The following is a 20144-nucleotide window of genomic DNA, read 5'->3' as shown; positions in this document are numbered from 1 at the left end:
TTTTTTATATTTTGCAAGGTTAAGAAGTCTTTGATGACATATTCAAAACTTAATCTACGCATCTAAACCTTGAACAAACAACGCAAATCCTTAGTAATTAAGTAATTTGTTTAATTAAAATAAAAGTTCTTACAAAACAGGCACGAATTATTTTTTTTAAAAGGGGACTTACCCCAACATTTTAACAGAACAAAAAGAACTAAATGATAAAAACTAATTTAAAAAATTTCAAATCAATTAATTTAACATTAATTTTACCAAATCTCTATTTTCTAATCTAAATAGGACATTTGTGGGGGAGTTGTGGCCTTTTTATCTTAAAATTTTATCTACACCAGCATTTTACAGGTATCTTTCAATTTTCATTTTATTTTCTGTATAAAAATATAAGACAAAGGTCGTATAAAAAATGGCAGAGCCCCTTCCCCGTATGCTACGTGCTAAAGGATACATGTATATAAAAGATGGTTTAGAACATTATTTGAAATAATTGCGTTTATATATATCTACATGCTTTTTATGAGCATATTATACTATCCTATAAGAGAAAATTGTCATGTTTTGCTCTGAAAAAAAAAACCATATAGATTTACAAACCACTGTCAAAACTTGTGACAAACGTATGAAGCAAAAATGATGATAAAATGGTAGGAAAACAAGATGATATCCATATACAAAAACATATAAACATTTATTTTATCAAGCTGTCATCTATGAATATTTAACACGGAAAAAGTAGTTACATTATTTACAATTCAGGTGTTTTCAACTGCCATTAGAAGTTTTCACTTTTTTCCCTTTACTTTCGCCTAACGAAAAAAAAACTTTCCTTCGTCCTGAAACAATCTTAAGACGAAGCAATCATGTTTCGGCCATTGTGACGAATGTCGAGACTTTAATCAATCCCATTTTAATCACCTGGTTCATCTACTCTGAACACTTACATCACCATATTCGACATTTCTTGACTGGATTCATATAAGAATCTGCAGAACAATTAAAAACTTCTGCGAATTCGGGCATGTTTTGAAGAGTTCCAATGACCCTAAAATGAAAAGGTTTGCAACCAAAATGATTTTGAAAAAATAAGTGAAATGAGTTAAACAAATGTATGATGAGGTACCTGAATTTTCCCGGACTGTGTAATGTCGTCCTGATTCTGTTGATAATGGCTTCCGGTCTCATGGTACCACACCATACCTATGTCAATTAACATCACAAATTTATGAGCCAGTCTAAAAAGAAGATTTGCAAAATCGATTCCAAACGTAGAACTCGCTGGAGGAAGCAATTTTCAATTTCAAACTTACAAAATAGTGTTACTTTGAGAGTTATTTGCCTCTTTTGTTTGAATTTTGTTGTTTGAAAATTGTTGCGCAATTACCACACTTCCCTACATGTTTTTACTTTCATGAAATCGCTTCCAACCTGTATTTTGTAAAACGTTGTCTAGAGCAAGAAAACCTGGTATAACTTTTGTCGGATATGAGGATTTATACCACCTTAATTCATAAGTCTAGTATGTTTAAAGTAGTTAAATGTTGTCTTACCTGAGCAAAGTTTAAGAAAAAGAGCTGCTTGTTGCTGAGCTGAGACATCCCCGGGAGTCTGTCGGGTTCTCGTGCCTGGTTATTCTCCCACTTCTCATAAGCCTATCAAAAATACCTCACCATTGTCCGTAAAGGATAACATAAAAGAATTTTACTAGCATTTTTAAATCGTAATAAAATTTCTATGTTACTGTTCTTGAAATCATTTACTCTGTAAGCTTCCTTTAGTCCTCCGTTGTCTGCAATGTTTTCTCCCTGTGTTTGAACTCCATTCAACTGTTAAGAAATATTATAGAAAAAAAGACATATATCAAAGTTTGAAGTTGATAAAAAATTACCAAAAATTGACGTTGTCTAATTAAAATGACAATATTTGTCCGTAACCCCATACATTTATCGCAACTTCCGGCATTGTATAATTGCCATATTGCTCTATAATGCACATGGCTTGATCCTTGAATTTGGCTATCACTTCGTCATCCCACCACTGTTTAAGGTTGCCAGATTTGTCAAATTGCCTTCCTATAAAAATGGTTTAACAAGAGAAATAACTGATTTTACGAAGGTTACAAAAAACAAAGTTGGAACTATCATGCAAAATTCCCCTTTAAATACGAGATACATGTACGTTTAGGTGAAAACATATTTGTTCTTTGGCTTCAGTAAATTGTAAAATGTATATAATCCCGTAATATGTATCAAGCAACTGCAAATACAAATGTACTGTTAAGCAGTAATGTGATTTCAACCGGTTACATTACGAATTGTTAAATTGCGGTTACTTTTCAAGATTAAATTTGTATCCACTTTCAAGATACTTAATATCTATTTCTGTTATTACTTTTTTGCAATATAACAAAAAATTGAGTAGTGAAAATGTCAACGGCATTTTTTTTATTTTGAGAACAACGTTATGAAAGAAAAATCTTAAATCAAAAGATGAAATGACACTGTACCTCTGTCGTCAAATCCATGAGTTATTTCATGTCCAATCACCATACCGATTCCTCCATAATTCAATGATCTGAGAAATAAATATGACGGTCTTGTACCTGACTCCATTAATAAAAGCTTAGATCGAGCGAATTTTGTTTCACTTGTCTGACTTAAGTCGTGTTAACTTATTCTATCTACTAATCAAAAACTTTAACATGTATACCTTGGATATCCTTTGCTGTAAAACGGAGGCTGTAAAATTCCTGCTGGAAACACTAGAAAAAAAAATTCATGGGTTAAAGAATCTAGAATTTACAGGCACAGTTTGCAATAAGCTTGAAAAATTGACAAACGTACTTATTTGATTTTTGGTTGAGCTGTAAAATGCGTTGACTACTACCGGCGTTGTTGACCATCTGTTGAATAGACAAGTAAACACAACAGTGTTTTTAGTAGCTCTCTCTACTTATCTTTGATTCTTATATATAAAAAAAAAACGTTCTGTTTTTAAAAATATCGATAAGTTAGCAAGATTTATTTAGAATCGCAAACATTTTAATTGAAATGGATAAAGTTATAGTTATATATAAATATATACTCTGTCTTATCAACTGCTTCGCGAAGCTTTTTGGAATTGCTCCAGGCAATCGATCGAATATTATCCAAGACGTTTTCAAAATATGTGTCAGATGAAAAATTTACCTGAAATATAAATTGAAAAAATAAATTCCGATTCAATACGAACTTCTCTTAGATTGGAAGCCATTCTGTACTCATAATTATATTTAAAGTATTTAGATTTTTGTTTCACAACATACTGCGTCATAAGTTTTATCCAGTGCTGTATTATTAAGGATAAAAGGCGCATATCCTATTTTCTCTGCCATAGCATCAGCCTTTGATAAAGAAAAAACAAAATTTATTGTAATGATTGAGCAAAATAAATTGCGCAAAAATAAAAAGAACGGCAACAGCAATTTGTTTTTAAAAATAAGTGTTTGAAAATATGCGGTTAAATGAAAGGTTACGGTGTAACCTCTAAAAACTGTTTTATTGCATTACATGAAAAATACATAAAATATGCTCAGACATATGAACTATGGAGAGTCAGCACAAAGAATAAGCATTTTCTCACGTAGATGTCATATGTACGTGGAAAAATTATAAACAGGTCATAGACACGGAAAGAAAATTTCTTTATGTAAAACTCTTCGACATAGATACAAAGACATATAATTAACTATATAACTATGAATGTCTCCCTGAGAGTGGGTAACAAATGAAATGAAATATTAGAACTGCGCAGCTACAGACTTAAATTCTATATTCAAAATCTGAAAATATGAAGGAGGTCATTGGTGTCCACTGTACAACTATTTGTTTAGGAAAAGGTCTAAACTTGCTTATTTAAGTTGCAACTTTGTCTCAAAAGATGGCACCATATTCTCAAATTGGTTTTAAAAAACCATCAATTTGCATGAGATGTTTTTTGTCTATGTGTATGGGAGTACATTGACGTTACATTTTCATTTGAAATTTTTATATATTTTTTCAATTTAAGACAATGTTTTGGGCCCCTATCCTACTTCTAAAAAGAATATATTTAATTTAATTAATACTTACAGAACTTTAAAAAACCCTACCCATTTGAATTGTTATAGAGATATCTGTGACATTCAACACAGATTGTTTTGAATTGACATTTATATTTTTTAATGAAAATATAACGTCAATGTACCTCCATAGACACAGGAGTTCTAAGTATAGACAAGATTTTTCTTGTTCTAAAAACAAAAAATAAAAACAAAGGTAGTCTATTTTGAGACAAAGTTACTACATAATGTGCAAAATTAAACCTTTTTCTCAATGAATGGTAGTAGAAAAGACATCAATAAACCCCTTTCTTATTTTTCTAGGTTTTAAACCTTCAAAATAAGTCTGTGAATGTAGCTGAACAGTCCTACAGCTGTTCTAAGTGATTAAAAAGGCATTGTTCTGTTCTTCTATGCATAATTTGCATACAAAACAACATGTATAAAACTGTCATGTTGTAAATTTTGTATTTACACCCACCCAGTAAATTCAAAACTTTTAAACCTACTTGGATACAATTTTCACTGTTCATTTTTATATCAAGTTGTGTATTTTAAACATTTTATTAGTATTAGTATCATATATCAATATTATAATCATTTTCTAGCAAGAAGTATACCTTTTATTTTATAGAATTTGAGCTAGGTATAAAATGATGTTTATTTATTTTCTTTAGTACATTTTCACATGTAAGATATATCTCTTGCATAATAAATGTGGTTAAATTAACTAAGTAATCTATAAAAAAAAACTAAATTTACAGTTGTCATGTTGTAAATTTTGTATTTACACCCACCCAGTAAATTCAAAATTTACAACATGACAAGACCCCAAATTTATAGCTTTTTCGTCATTAGACAAAATTTTGGCCAGTTTTGGGCAAAAACAAGCCAGTTCAAGGAATGTTCACATTTTTATTGTCAATTGTACAAGATGGTCGCACAATCCCGTTAATGGTATAAATATCTACCATGCTTTAGGGTGCCGTATAATAGCTAATTTGATTGTTGAGATATATGACTGAAAAATATTCTCGGACTTTATTTACCCTCATACTCGCTACGTAACGGAAAAAGTTCTTTCATTATTTTTATTTTGTTTACTTCTACAATGTATTTATGTTTTGGGGGCATTTTTGAGGTTATAAAACAGCTTTATTAAAGAATGAGATTTAAAACAAGTTCGAAACGCACTGCGGCTTAAAAAACTTTCATATCATGTAATTGACGGTCGTCAACAAAGATAGACATTTGATGAGTTATATGAAATATCAATTTAAAAGTATATACCTTTTCTATGGCCACTGTTCTCGTTTTCTGATCTAACCATGTAACCTCCTCCAGTAAGTCGTAGAATGCCGCTCTGATGTCATGGATCATATTGAGAGCCTATAAATAGTCACACAGTGTTTATACGATCATCTTAAAACCGGTATTGACAAGGTCGGAAGACCTCGATTAAAATCAAAATCGAGCATAAGATCAAATAAGATAGAAATTAGTATTTGCTATTATAACTTATTTATATGACAAAAATACCTCTTCCTCCACCATTAAACAATAAAATGACACGCAGATTATGAACATATGTCTATAATAGCACACAGTACCCCACATAACACTGATTTGTGTTATGCAAAATATAATACATGTGTAATAACATATGTAAAACAAGAGGCCCATGGGCCACATCGCTCACATAGCCAGACGTTCTTGTATCTCTTTTATCTCTTTTAAAGTTAATTAATATGAAACTCTTCAAAAATATTGTAAAAGTATTATCCTTGGCCTCAACGTATCAGAAATAGCAAAATTTGAAAATGGACTATTCGTAAATAATTATAAAAAGTGGGAGAAGGTCAATGTAACTTGATATGAGAATATTATGATTTGAGGATGCTTACATAGTGATGGGTTTTTTTTCAGGAAAGATTAATTTATTTCAATGTCGAACGTTGGGCTAAACCTTCATTTTTTAGTTTTTACAAGTTAGACTCTACATTATTTGAAGATGCTTACATAGTAATATCACAAATTGCAGCATTGTGGTTCTTGAGAAGATTTTACAAACAATTTCCCTACAAATATCTATGTTTAAATTTTAACTCTTCTTTGGGCCTCAATTTTGGTCAATGGGTCATAGTTTTAACAATTTAGAATCTACACTGTCTAAGGATGCTTGCACAGATATATAAAAGATTGTAACACTGTAGTTCCTGAGATGATTTTTTGAAACATTTTCTCAATATATAATAATTCAATGTTAAACTTCTTTGTGTTTCTGTTTTAATCAGGCGGTAACTATTTCAACAATTTAGAATCTTCAATATTAAGCTTTGATTTTAATATAGGCATTTCTGGTGCAGCAGTGGTTTTTCAGAAGAAAATATTTTAAAGTCACTCACCCTATTTTCACTGTTTCGTGATTATCCCCACCCCTTTTTTAACAATTAAGAATACCTTAACCATAAAGATGCTTGTTACCAAGGCTTCTCAAAGGCCCCTGGGTTCTAAAGTAAAAAATGTAAAAGGTTTACAGACAGACGGACGGACAAATGATGATCAAAAAAGCTCACTTTTCCTTCGGTTTAGGTTAGCTGATAAAAAAAAAAAACCCTACCACTTCCTTTGCCCCCGCATCAAAATGATCCTTGACAAAGAGTCTCCCGACAGCGTTACCCATGTTATCGTTCACATAGCTTATACAGTCCCTCCACCGCGACCTCTCCGTGTCTGACCCATAAATTTTCTAGACGAAACAATTAACAGAACTTTGTTATTACAATTCTGTTGCGACATATCATGAGTCGCGTTCATTTGCATTAGATCATTCAAGTGTGCATGATTCCTTACTTTATAGTACTCATTTCGAATATTCCTGTACTTCAGAGGTAAGTTGGTAACTCGGTTCATCATTATGCGCCAAATCATGTAATTCGCCAATAGCCTGGTTGCAAATAAAGTACTAAATCATTCTATTCAGAAAAAAAATTAATACACATGTATATACTTTCTCAAAGTCAAGTAACAAGTTACATTTTGAATTACCTGTTATTTGCATTCTTGACAATTTTTACCATGTTGCCGAGGTACTCAGGGGCATATACTACTATATCTTCTGTTTCTTCAATAGTTATGTTCACTTTTTGAAATATAAGTCTTAGGTATCCCAACCAATCAAACTACAAATATAGAGCAAGGAAAGAAATGACACAAAAATCAGAAGAACAGCCGCAAACAAGTTGAGAACGAGACTATATTGAACTCTGGCGTAGGAATACGTACGACTACAAAAATATTTAAATTGTGTGTACCATTTACCATCTGACTATTTTCAAGGTATTTACTATTTATCAATAAGTTTCCCTGAAAAACAATGCTTTAGCATTCATTACATCGAATTCATCAATTATTTTCAAGAACTAAGTCTTGTCAGCAGCAATGATTTGTGCTGAGGTTCAAACACTGTTTCACTTTCGGTTTGTCTGAGTAACTGCATAGGAGAGTTGATTAAAATCAACTCCCAAAAATGCTTATTATATTAAGTATATGATAAAGTGAACTGGAAATTAACAAGATTGAAGGCATAATGAAGTCGCAATCAGAGCGATCGGCCGCATTGCCAACACCTTCTCTATCACTGTGATTCAAAACTGTTTAAAATGTAGTTGTTCTTTTTATAGTTTCTTTAGTAGTGTTAATTGTAGTGCTAGATTTTGTTTACGTTTACATTTACACGTGCCTTATAAAATGTTTCATTTCATTGCTATATATTTTATTTCATCTTGATGGCATTCAACAAGCATACTACAATAGGAATCACCCCTTACCCGGAATTCGGAATTAATTCCGGAATGATGACTTTGTGTATCCATTTCTGTTTTCATACATTATAAAAGTAATACAGCCTTAAAAATTATTTAACATTACAGCTGTAACAGAATAACACTGAGAATATATCTTTTATTATATAAATCACTTCAACCATATACATGACAAAAACTAAGAACGTTATAGTTCTAATTTATGTACTTTAAATTCGAAAATTTTATTTCACACAATTGGTCAGTATGTCTGACTACTAAGAACTAAGTAAAACAAGTTTGTTTTGGGGTCTCAAATTAAAATGATGTCTTCTTTAATACATATCAACCTACCCCTGGGATTTTCCCCTGAAGTTCCTTCACTGTCATCCTATTGTATATTTCTTCCCCATCTCGACGCTGATCTTGAGGTGTAGTTATCTATTAAAGAAACAATTTTCTTTACATTGATTTTTTTCAACCTCAACATCTATATGAAAATTTGTTAGGTCAAATTTATGTATTGAAGATACTAATTATTCAACAAAGTTTTCATTTCTATTAATTGACATTATGTAATTATCTCATGCAATGCACTGTTTCTATAGTCATTTCAATATCTAAGGGAAAAAATCTGTTGCATAGTTACATTTGCTAACTCAATCTCTAATTCGACCATTTCTCTCATGTCTCTCCTTGCTTGGGATTCACTTGCCCCGAACATCATGGCAACATCGACAGCAAATTTCTCGTAAATTTGAACATCCTCATCCCCAATGCCGCGTAGGTAATAATCACGTGACGGCATCCCAAGTTCTGGTTGGTCTAACTGAAATAAATATTCTTTTAGATAAAGTATCAAAATAATCCGGGAGCACTCTCAGATAAATTATCGTTCACGAATCGGCGTTCAATATGCATTACGGTTGTTGTTTCTTTTGATAAGGTGTCAGACACCTCATTTATGAATTCATTGAGTTTCGAGATACAATATCGACCGAGAATTCAAAGTAAAACGTCTCTAACCTGTATGATATTCACATTTGAGTTCTTATCGTCTGCGCTCACCCACTGATCAACAAAGATTTTGTTATTATAAAGTTTCAGCTTCACTAACAGGTCGATAAAATTGAATTTCGTTTCATCCCAGAGTTTGTTCTTTGGGTAGGTGACCGGCCATCCACCCAATTCCTCCAGAAATATTTTGACAGGCTCGAGTCCTCTCTCGTCTATCATTGCTAAAACCGAGAATGATACAATTGTTTACATGTACGCAATGCGTTGTTTTAATGTCGGCAACAGATAAATGGCAATACTGGATTTCCTTTGCTTATTGAAATATATATTTAAGGAATGAACTTTACATTGTAATAAAGATTTTTTAATGTAAAAACATGCTTTTTTTGTCTGCCTACAGCATTCTGGTAGATAAAACTAAAACCAAGCGTTGAATTACATAAAAAGCAACATTTTTGCTGAAAAGAATTTATAGCTTTACAGTATTTATAGTATTACGAGTCTATACAGGATGAAACTTATTTAATTTTGCATTAGTCAAACTGAAACGTATAAATAGTTATTTCTACAAAAATATAAATACGTGTGAAGTGATGAAAATATATTCTAAAAAGAAAATAACATACTTTCAAGGTTAAATTGAACAATTCCAAAATTCGACAAACTTCGGTTATAAAAAGTGAACAAAGATAATAAAAGCCACATGCTGATATATGTATAGATACATCCTAATCTTATTGATATCAAAATTAAAGAAAGTTGCAAAATTCGTATAATTTTGGAAACAGGATTCTATTCAAGAAGATTGTCTTGTTACTGGCAAGTCAAACGATCACCAAGCTGTTGCATTGATTAATGATCACGAAGATAGAAAAAGGCAACTGTGTCGGGTTTAAGTGCCCAGGTGTTGATATCATTGTACGGTTTCTTCAGATATGTTTATCCAAATGTGAGAGTTCTAACATTTTTTTTTAAATTAGCAGAGATTAAAGGTACATGAATAAAACGATGTGTATCTTATCATAAGAAATATACACTTGTACAGCAAAAATAAACAATTTTCAAAAATATTTACAAATGACAAATGTTTAGAAGACTCGTGCAAAAAATACTTACACTCGTTGACACATGATCTATACAGATGTTTGGCCTTTTGGGTTGCTTTTGGCTCATCGTTTGATATTGGTTGCTCAAGCAAATCTAAGAATAAAAAAAGCATGTATAAATTCACAATGTTTTGATTTTTACGTGAAGCGTGACGTGCATGTAAGATTACAGAGGTTTACTGAAAAGAAATTGTTCTCTATTGAAAAAAGGAAACTCTTGAAATAAAGCTTTATGTATAATTATTCTTTCATTAATATATTCAGATACAGCATTCAAAATGCATGGTGTTAAATCGGTGTACTGGTTGAAAGAGCATCAAGGCTATCAAAACGATTCCATTCCAAGGGCATTATATTTTAGAAGCTTCTCATCCAAATATTCGTGAAAAAAATACATTTAGCTTGATGGCAGGTGCAAAGTCCTGTCGAAGAGGCTTCAAATGCATATCAAATAAGACGCAACTGACCAGAAAACACATTGCACTTAAAAAATTGAGACATGTATCATTGAGAATAACTTTAAACCATTGAGATAAAGAGCCTAAAATATGGTGTTCTTGCTCGACCCAAGGAGATAAAGTAAGTGCAGTAATCAGTAGCATGCTTTCTAACTAATCGGCTCAATTCACTTTCTCAGATTAGAAGAAAGCCAAACCAGCAATAGCAATATTGTGTATAGCATAGACTAAATTGCAAGGTTCTTCTTTGACAATCCTCCATTTTTGCATAATCTATACCAATAATATTTAAACAACATGATTCTGCACGTTGGATCTTTATCAAAATAAACTCGTTAGACTTCAAGTTTCTACAAAGTCGTTAAATGAATACATACATATTTTAATTTTTGAAATTTTAAAATTATAATTACTCAAACCAATGTCAAAAAAGTATGCAAAGTATCACAAAAAATAGCTATTAAACCAAGAAACACGTCTTGGATTTTTTTGGACCAACCGTTGAAAAAAAAACTAAAGATACTTGCATTTTTAAAAAATAATTTGTTTATTTTTCGACATATTTTCCAATCGTGATATTTAACATGATTAACATTTATACTCGTTTGTATGCAAACCAAATATAAGACAATACCTTTTAAAATGACTTGTAAGTCATCACGAAGTTTGGCGAACGTGTTGTAGCCTGATCTATCCTCTGGAATGACGTTTATTTTATTCCAAGACCCACATGCATACTCAAAGAAGTCGTCACATGGGTTAATATCCTGTCTCATTCCGCGTAGAAGACGAGCAGCTGTAAAATTTGATTGTGAAAAGAATTTGTATAGTTTCCTTTTTTAAAAATTATTTCTATAACTGGAAAAGAAGCCGTTCTCGTTTAAACGTTTGAACCTTTAAAAAAGCAAAAATGTTAATTTTTCTATGAACATTTTAAAGGGTCAAGAGGTCATATTTTTGATCTCACAATGATCAACATGCGAGCTGAAAGTTGAATTATTATAAACATAAAACACGGTTATGAACAGTTTGCCAATATCAAACGAAAATAAAATTTGATCACGTGACCAGCCAAATTTAATTCACATCCGGGGTAGCTTTTTAAATTGCTGTCAGTTTCTTAGATAAATATAAAATACATATTGATTGTTGCGTGTGGTATAATTATCGATTTATATAAGTTATCATAAAAAAGCAAGCCCTTGAAAACAACAAATATTTCTTGTTAGTTTTCTTTATTGGGAAACAATACCATCCAACCCAAGCGTGGACTATGAACTTATATTTACATTTACCGAGTAATTTTACTTCTATTTCTAAAAAAGAACGTAATATTCTGATTCATAACTTTTTTTAAAACTGAAAAAGTTGAAATCTACACAATTCAGCTCTAAGCGGTTCATCGATTGGTCGAAACCTTCAGCAAAAATCACGGAGTGCATGAAATAATAATGAATTTATATAAGACAAATTAAGGGTGTTATTTACTCAGGGTTTGAGTTCTCAAACTCCGATTGTTAAAAAGTTCAATGTAATGAGTAAAATTTGTTCTAAACACAAAAAGTATTTATGAAATGAATTATTATTGACAAAACATTCAATAGTTTTACTTTATTATGGAATTATGCTCAAACAAAAATTGACTATTAGCCAAACAGAGGAAATTCGGACTAAATTTTGCAGATTTTGTTTTCTGCTAAAAGTTTTTTGGCAGTAGTCTAATATTATAAGTTAGGATTTTATATTTAAGTCTACGAAATTTTGCATATCTTCCGTTGGTTTTATCTCACTTATTCATTAGAATAATCTTATGGCACGAATAATAATAATATTTAAAAATGCTTAAAAACGATAAAGGACATCATATCTCAAAATTTTGATCATTGACCTCATATAAATTTTATGCCAACAGAATAAGGTCAAAATAAGAAGTTCAATATCATAAATGTTTTTGTATTATCATCATTCAATTTTTTGTAAAATTGAATCAAAAATGGGTAGTGATTTGAAAACTGATAGAGGAAATTCGGACTGAATTATTTTTAAAAATTGATGCTGAAATCTTAATGTTGTGTACTTATTTAGTGCCACTACCATTCGTAAACTGTATCTTATTTTTAAAGTGTTTAATTATTTGTAATATTTTTATAATTAAGAAAATCTCAATCGTAGTGTAAATTTTTATGGGATTTTTTTTTTGATTTTTCAATAAATATTCAATAGCCATTAACTCAAAAAGTAGGTCATTGACCTACTTTTCTGAAAGTGAAAAATAACAATGCAAGCAAAGGTCTATAACACACAATAGATGGTTTTTCATTATCATCAGTGGATTTTTTTTTCATTCTGAGTAAACGTCATCCTTAATGGATATTTCTTTTATCTAACGAACTGATGTACATTAACAATAATTTAGTTCATTTAACTTACTTAATCAATTCATTATAATTTGTTAAAAGAAAGTTGATCATATAAACAATAAAATGCTTTCTATGATGATTTATAAGGGTTCTAAAGGTAGCAATCATTGCCCCCAAAAAATACATTATCCATAAATGTGGGTTATGTATTTTTTGTTCTACGTCGCTACCTTCATATCCAGCATGAACCATCAAAGAAAGCATTTTATTAAATAAACAGCTAGCCAGCAGTTAATTACAGGCTGTTTACATCTTCATATACTCACAAGCTTTCACGCATTCTTCTGTCAAACAAATTCCAGCCTCAGTTTGAGTCTGTATTAAATTATTCGATTGGCTATTTTCTGCAAAGAAAAGTTACGTGTCAAATTCACTTCATGCAACAGACACCAATTTACCTCATATTAAGTGGACAATTTGGAACTTTTACCTCTCGTAGTTTCTATGACAATTAAAATAGTTGTAACAGCAATGCATACAAGGCATATAAGAACAAGGACTATCTCAAGCGGGGTTCTCTTCCTATTCCACCACGGCCGGTTAAAATCATCCTGTGATCTATCAAAGGAGAAAAAGGAGCAAAACAAAAAAGTTCAAACGCCAAAGTGTCAATAATCAAAAATCGACCTAGTGCAAAGAAAGTGAAAGACAAATATTTACATTGACTTAGTATTGCTCCCTTAATATTTACATTTTCAACTGTCTTTGTCTATGATAACATTACGAATCAATTTTAAAGCCTATTGCCCAATAATTTCATAAAAGATGAGTAACACTAAATGGGCGTGTCTTATAGCATAATCGAAAAACGGTATTGGCTGCGCCGCTAAGTGATACATGTACATAGCATGTGCTATATGAAAAAAAAAACAAGTGGTTTTAAAATGTTGTTTTAAAGAGTAGAAAATGGAACTAATATAATAATATAAGTAATAAGGAATCATTCATTGAATATTACGAGGTGAATTTCGGTCGTAGCGTGGTCAAATTTATCATAAAGCTCTTCGGGCTTTATTGGATTTGACCACGCTCCGACCGAAATTATCACCTCATAATACTCAAAGAATGATTCCTTATTCTTTAAATAAGTTGTAATAATCGCCGAATCAGAATCTAAATAGTTTAAATCAAATTGTTCGCGTACGCATTTCTTGAACTTTTTTTATCCGCCTTGAAGCGCATTTACTTTGGGAATAAATTTCCTTATACGAAGCTACAGAAGAACAAAAACGTGTATCTTTGTGTGGATCAAGAGGCCATGTTTATATTTGATTATTACACGAGCCCTAGCATTATTAAAAACATAAAAACTCGGTTATGATAATAATTTTGATCAGTTTGACACTCAAACGTAAATTTAGGTAATAACAACAATTCAAAAAAAGTTCACCGTGATGTGAACTTGGCTGGTACGTGATCAAGATCTGATCACGCGACGAATCAGTAACATAGCCCGGTGTAAGACACAAACGTTCTATTGAATTATGAAACATACTTTACACAGATACTCCCCTTATCGTTTATAACAGATTTCTCCATCCGTATATTGCTTTGATTGAGATTACAACTAGGAATTAACTGCCAATAAAACACGGTTGTGTTATTTCTGGTGAAAATTATCATTCTATAAACAAAAGGGCGTGTGGGTAGCCCATCAACTAATTCAATACACAGTCAGAAAATCAGGATACGATATGATAATGGGCATTCTGAGGATATTATTAACATAAAGCTCTTCCATTATCATTACTCCCACGTCTTCGCGTGAAAACGTATATTCACTTTTCTTAAGGATGAATATATCCGAGTTCGCAAATAACTTGTTCATATTTTCAACTACAAGATAGGTATAAAAATACTTATGCCAATTACATGTATAAGATTCATTCAGATCCATTGATTGTGTTAAATAATTCTCCATCAACCCCCCTTCTCTCTCTCTTTCTCTCTCTCTCTCTCTCTCTCTCTCTCTCTCTCTCTCTCTCTCTCTCTCTCTCTCTCTCTCTCTCTCTCTCTCTCTGATTAATATACCAAAAAAATCATGTTTACAAAAAGTGCCAGAAATAAAGATATCGAACATAAAGTTACCCTATAATACTACCACTAAATATTAATTATTAAGACATGACATTTATTACGCCATCAACAATCGGAGAAGTATTACATATCAGCTTTCAGCTGGTATCGTAAATATATATGATAACAGCACTATTTTCATTGAGCTAGGAGTAAATGTCTGTGAGTGAGTTATTATGTGATAACTGTATCAACAAAGGCATCTTGAGAGGAAGTCATAATTTGTATACAGATCTGACAGGGAACAAGATTCCCGCTCAATGTGATGAAAACAACACATTTTCTCTCTTGGCAGGTCTACACATCTCACACTTTAAAATAGACTCCATACCAATTTTATTTCTGACAGCATAGAAGATGTACGAGGAGTTTATCTTTTATTTTTTTGGTAGATTTGTAAATTCCTATCGCGTTTTAATTGTAATTCGTTTGCCTTATTGAGAAAAGAAAATATTGAGAGTTTTTTAAAAAGTTGTTTTTGTTTTTTTGTTTTTTTATTTGTTTTACCGGTACATCTCTTTCATAAACTGTCATCATTCAAAATATTTCGTAATTTCGAATAGAAATCAATGATTTGCTTATTCATGATACTTGTAAGTTAAAATAACACACATATATATATATATAGTTTACTAATATAATTACATGTATGAGGTGATTGCGATAATATTTACACTTTTTAAGCTAACATAATTTAGATATTTAAGAAGTTAATCATCGAAAAGGTGTAATATTGGTCTCCATTGTGCATTGAAAGATCTTCTTATTCAGCATCACAATTGAGTCTGTACCCGTTTGGGTCAGCTTTACCCGGTCCACAGTCAAAAGCCAAGGCTCTTATTTCGATCTAAAAAATTGTACTAAATTACGTTGTTTCGATTTCTATACTGTTTAAGATCTTGAATTTGATAAGGTCAATCTGATTTTCTTTTCTTTCATTTGGGTCATCATTTTAATTACAACAGGTCAGTGACAGACTGACCGGATTATTGTTACGATCTTAACGAAATTTTTCAGTAAATGACTCATTAACACTCATTTGATATATCGGTTTCTACTGGAATTTCACTCACGTAAATAACCTGAATACCTTAATAATTTGAAACGCATCTAACTAATCTCATCTGGTAAGATGCTTGAAAAAAATATCTGAAAAGTTGCATTCGTTATCTAGAACTGCGTTTACTCCGTCGTATGAATACTTAATATTGAAAATTCAAGAAATTGTAAAGGAAAATAGATTTTAATTTTGAAGCTTATTGGTTATATAAATCTTATTTCATCTAAAGATGTAAAGCAACGATGCAGTTTCGTAATTATTGTTATAATTAATATTTTTTGTCCTTGACCTACCTTTTGAAGTCTACCTGGCTAGGGTCGTCTGTTATATAATATTTGGAATTTCCATTGGCTTCCATTGTAGTCACTTTGTACTGATTCTTTTAAAAAAAGTATATTTTTTAAAAATAAGTTAACATCTTAAACTTTAACACAATTTGGATGATGTACATTAATGCATTCACTTTAACTTGATATTATAAGCATGATGAATAATCAGATCAAAACAGTTCATTCTCATTAAGTTATAATTAAAACGAAGTCAAAGTATACTCGTGACACAGAGAATTATGGATTAAAGTCTTTGTTTAGTCCAATTTCATTTTTCCAAACTTTTGAACAAATATATAAAGTATCTTAATGTGTACTTACAAAAAAACCCCGGTGTAATCGTTTTTGGGTCGCTTAAACAATTGATACATCACATCCCCGAACTCACTCTCGCACAAATATTCATTGAAACAGTTTGTACGGTCCTAGCATAAACAATAAAGTCGGCCAAAGAGAACATCTTACTGAAACATCGGTTTGTTTTTTCACCTGAAAAACGTGATAAAGTTACGATAAATGTTCTGGATTGATAAAAAAGAAGTCATTCTTTCAATTTCAGGCGATTAGCAGAATGTGACGTGTGTGAGTTTTTTCAACTCAATGTTTAGTTTAAGACAAAATGCAGATAACTCGGTTTCTAGATGGCAACGCCTAATCAAAACATATATAAGATGTGTATGAGACATGGACCGTCCGAAAGTTCCGGTTTCTTAAAAAAGACAAATGTGCGCCAATTCATCGAACACGAATTAATACAGTTTTCCTGATAGATGACGTTAAATATATGAAATTTGAAAAAAAAATCGTTTTACTTCTATGTGGGCATGATGTAAGAACGTCAGTTTTTGAGAATTGCTCCACAGAATCCACACTTAAAATGAAAACAATTATTTACATTCGTTGTTAAAGTCGTCGCTTAAATAACATAAAATCTCATTTATTTCAGGCAGATAGCAATAACTTAGACTGTGGTTTATCCACACAATTAATTTTACTAAATTGGAGTTTCCCCGACAGACAAGACAAGAATCAATAGAGAATGGTGTAGCAGTCTCCAAGGACATGTGAGGTTATTCAGCTTACGACAGAGCGATGCAAGGATCATCTCAACTCCGATATCTAAATCTTTATGTGGTGATTACGTTGATCTAATAAGGAGGTTCTAGAGCCCGTGAAAATTACCAATTTTCGCGTATTGGTGTCAGTATCAGACCGTTTCTGTCTGAATCACAGGATAAAGACAAATTGGCCAAGGTTGAAGGAATTGGTTCGCTGGTTAATATTGACGATGCCTTAAATAGTTCCAGAAAATGGTTTCAGGAAACCCATCCAGGAAATCTACCAAATAATGCTTCTCAAAGGAAACTGTTGGAATATCAATAAAATAGGGGCGACAGAAAATAATCGAACCACAGAGTATTCCGGTTTTAAATTAATTTCAATTAAGAGATTTTTTGATTTCAAATAACTTCTAAAGGATTAAATTTAAGCGAAGCTGAAAGATCATGAAGCCCCTACTTGTTTTTCGTATGAAAATGCCTTTCTGAAATATATTTTTTAGATATCTAACTATTCATTTTTGAAATTTAGATTTATGTAGTATTTTTATCTTTAGGGAAATAGTGCCCGCGCCCTACCCCTACTACAATGTACGCACGATTGCACAGACGCATTATATCTGACCTTATAAGAAGTCAACGAACGCAAAGATACAATACAACTTACATCTCGTGTTCCTTTCAATACAGATTCGAAAAGACGTTTTCCAATTGAGATTAATTATATTTTTAAGGGGTTATTCCCGCACAATTTATTCACGTTTGTATTCTCTAAATAATATGAATTATGTTGCTTTTAATTTTTTGCAATATTTGTTTGCTGACAAGATTTATCAATGTTCGTGCACCATTTTTCTATGAAACATCCAGAATGATAAAAATTAGACTGTTTTGTTACAATAAAATGTGTAGATGTTCGATAATTACAATAATCAATAACATAAATGCTAGATACCAATAATCTTTAAACAACAATCTGATGTTTGCATGCTTGTAGCATTATAAAAAATAAAACCTATTTTTATGAAAAAAAAGTCTTTTAAAGGTTTTGAAGTATTTCAAACATTTCAATAGATTTCTAGATTACGAAAACAGTTTGACACAGATTTTCAAGATTTCCTCTTACTTTTAAAGCATAGTTTCCTTGATTTCTTCTTTTGACAACCCCTTTTAGAGAAACCCTTTGGTCAAAGATGTGCAGAGAAGAAGAGTTTGAATCGATTCACGTTATAACGAAACCAAATGTATAAGTTTCGAATTTCCGTTCAAGTTAAACAAGTTTTTTTACAGGAACAATAGAAAACAAAAATAAATTCTTTAAAAAGCTGAAACATCTTACCTCTGATCTTGCGGACATAAATCCTCTGACTGTGTCGACATTTTTGATGCGCATGTAGCATTTATCACAACTGACGTTTCACCTCTACAAGAGGAGGCAAATTTGTTTTGTTATCGTATCCATTCGATTATCTGTGAGGAAAACGGGTTTGAATTTGACTGTAGCAATTTTCTTATCAAGAATTTTAGGCTCCTTCTTACATAACAAATACCTTTTTACCCTACTGCCCCCTCATATCCCTAAAACAGAGAAGAAAAAAAAATATATAAAAATAATGAAAGATTTGCATCATTTTTTCAGCACGTCTTTTTTTAAGCAGTGATACATGTATCTATATGTATTTTTGAAAGTTTTTTTTTTATATTTCAAATTTTGAAACTTAATTTCATATAAATCAGTTCTTCTCATTAGTTCTTCTTAAATTTATAATCTAGTCGTAAAAAACGGAAGTCGAAGAACCTTTCTGCAGAAACTAGACCTAATCTTCAACACACAACCCCAGAGCTAAACAATTCCTCTTTTCATTTCCCAGGTTTACGGCACCTTCCCGGCGCAGATGGTTATTGTATAATAATCATTTCCAATTGATTTACCAAAAGATTGGTGTCGTGTTCCAAAACATCCGTGATGGTTTTGGATTTGTGAGTCGCCTGGATTCCAAATGATGTCAAAGTCATTTCCTTCGCCAACTGTCTGTGGTAAAGGATTAAATACACATTGCTCAACAATTCAGAATTACTATACGCACATGAAATGATTTTCATGAAGGTACAGGTATTTACCTGCGCTGATCTTTCTATTTTGTTGGTAATATAAATCAAAAGTTCAAAGTCTCAACGTTATTGATCCTGGTTTATGATTTATGTGAGAAATAAGTTAAGGTTACATCCATTTCACTATGTATTTTTGCTTCTATTTCATAAGAAAATTAATTGTAATTCATTCTGAGACTCGACTAAAAGCAGAATTTCCTGGTAAAATGCACATCTACACATTATGTCCTAAATACCTACAAAGTTTTAAAAATTGAAAAAATTGAAAGAGTTAGTTATCTTACTGAAACTGAAAACCGACGCATCCACGAAATTACAACCCCAGGAATAAGCAAAAAAACCACAATCCACCAAAAATTGGCCCCCACGAATTCAATTGATTCTACAGTCTGGTAAAAATGCCAAGTTCAAAAGGGCCGATCCGACCCCCCCCCCCCAAATAAATAATTCAGTATTTCCTGGTAATATGCATTTCTGCATATTGTGTCCTAAACGGTTAACCGAGTAGGCGAGTACACACAAAGTAAACAACATCAGATTACAATGGGATGATGACCAGCTGGACTACTCCATCATTCAAAAAGTTACATATGATCGCATTGGGGTATATTTTTCTCCTTTCAAATA

At 31.6% G+C, this 20144-nt stretch overlaps 1 protein-coding gene across 3 annotated transcripts; it reads right to left on the bottom strand.

Moving 5' to 3' along the window:
* Positions 1-96: 96 nt before the first annotated feature.
* LOC105319604 (neprilysin) lies at positions 97-19299 on the bottom strand. Of its 3 annotated transcripts, none has more exons than XM_011417199.4 (25): positions 19204-19299; positions 18745-18983; positions 16669-16836; positions 16312-16397; positions 13313-13440; positions 13149-13226; positions 11097-11258; positions 10015-10098; positions 8908-9119; positions 8531-8710; positions 8236-8322; positions 7127-7260; positions 6932-7025; positions 6699-6827; positions 5369-5467; positions 3305-3382; positions 3085-3188; positions 2844-2902; positions 2710-2761; positions 2507-2574; positions 1942-2072; positions 1761-1826; positions 1551-1652; positions 1124-1200; positions 97-1045 (listed from the first exon to the last, which is right to left on the bottom strand). In XM_011417199.4, exons 4-25 carry the CDS (start codon positions 16374-16376, stop codon positions 946-948), a joined length of 2289 nt encoding a protein of 762 aa, XP_011415501.3. In that variant the 5' UTR covers positions 16377-16397; positions 16669-16836; positions 18745-18983; positions 19204-19299; the 3' UTR covers positions 97-945. The 3 variants fall into 3 exon arrangements, with proteins under 3 accessions (XP_011415501.3, XP_065935124.1, XP_065935122.1); XM_066079052.1 differs by lacking the exon at positions 19204-19299 and having other exon boundaries at positions 18745-18828; positions 18956-18983; XM_066079050.1 differs by lacking the exons at positions 18745-18983; positions 19204-19299 and adding an exon at positions 18532-18586.
* Positions 19300-20144: the final 845 nt, after the last annotated feature.

The sequence above is a fragment of the Magallana gigas genome, chromosome 3 (assembly GCF_963853765.1).
Source record: "Magallana gigas chromosome 3, xbMagGiga1.1, whole genome shotgun sequence".
Taxonomy (NCBI): Eukaryota; Metazoa; Mollusca; class Bivalvia; order Ostreida; family Ostreidae; genus Magallana; species Magallana gigas.
Note: the sequence above shows the minus strand (reverse complement) of the source record. Positions and strands in the feature narration are given on the sequence as shown.

Excerpts from the sequence above, each read along its gene's own strand:
- LOC105319604 (XM_011417199.4), bottom strand. The coding sequence starts at position 16,376 with ATGGAAGCCAATGGAAATTCCAAATATTATATAACAGACGACCCTAGC. Across the intron at positions 2,762-2,843 it reads CTCAACCAAAAATCAAATAA|TGTTTCCAGCAGGAATTTTA; the intron begins GTACGTTTGTCA and ends TTTTTTTTCTAG. Across the intron at positions 1,046-1,123 it reads CACAGTCCGGGAAAATTCAG|GGTCATTGGAACTCTTCAAA; the intron begins GTACCTCATCAT and ends TTTTCATTTTAG.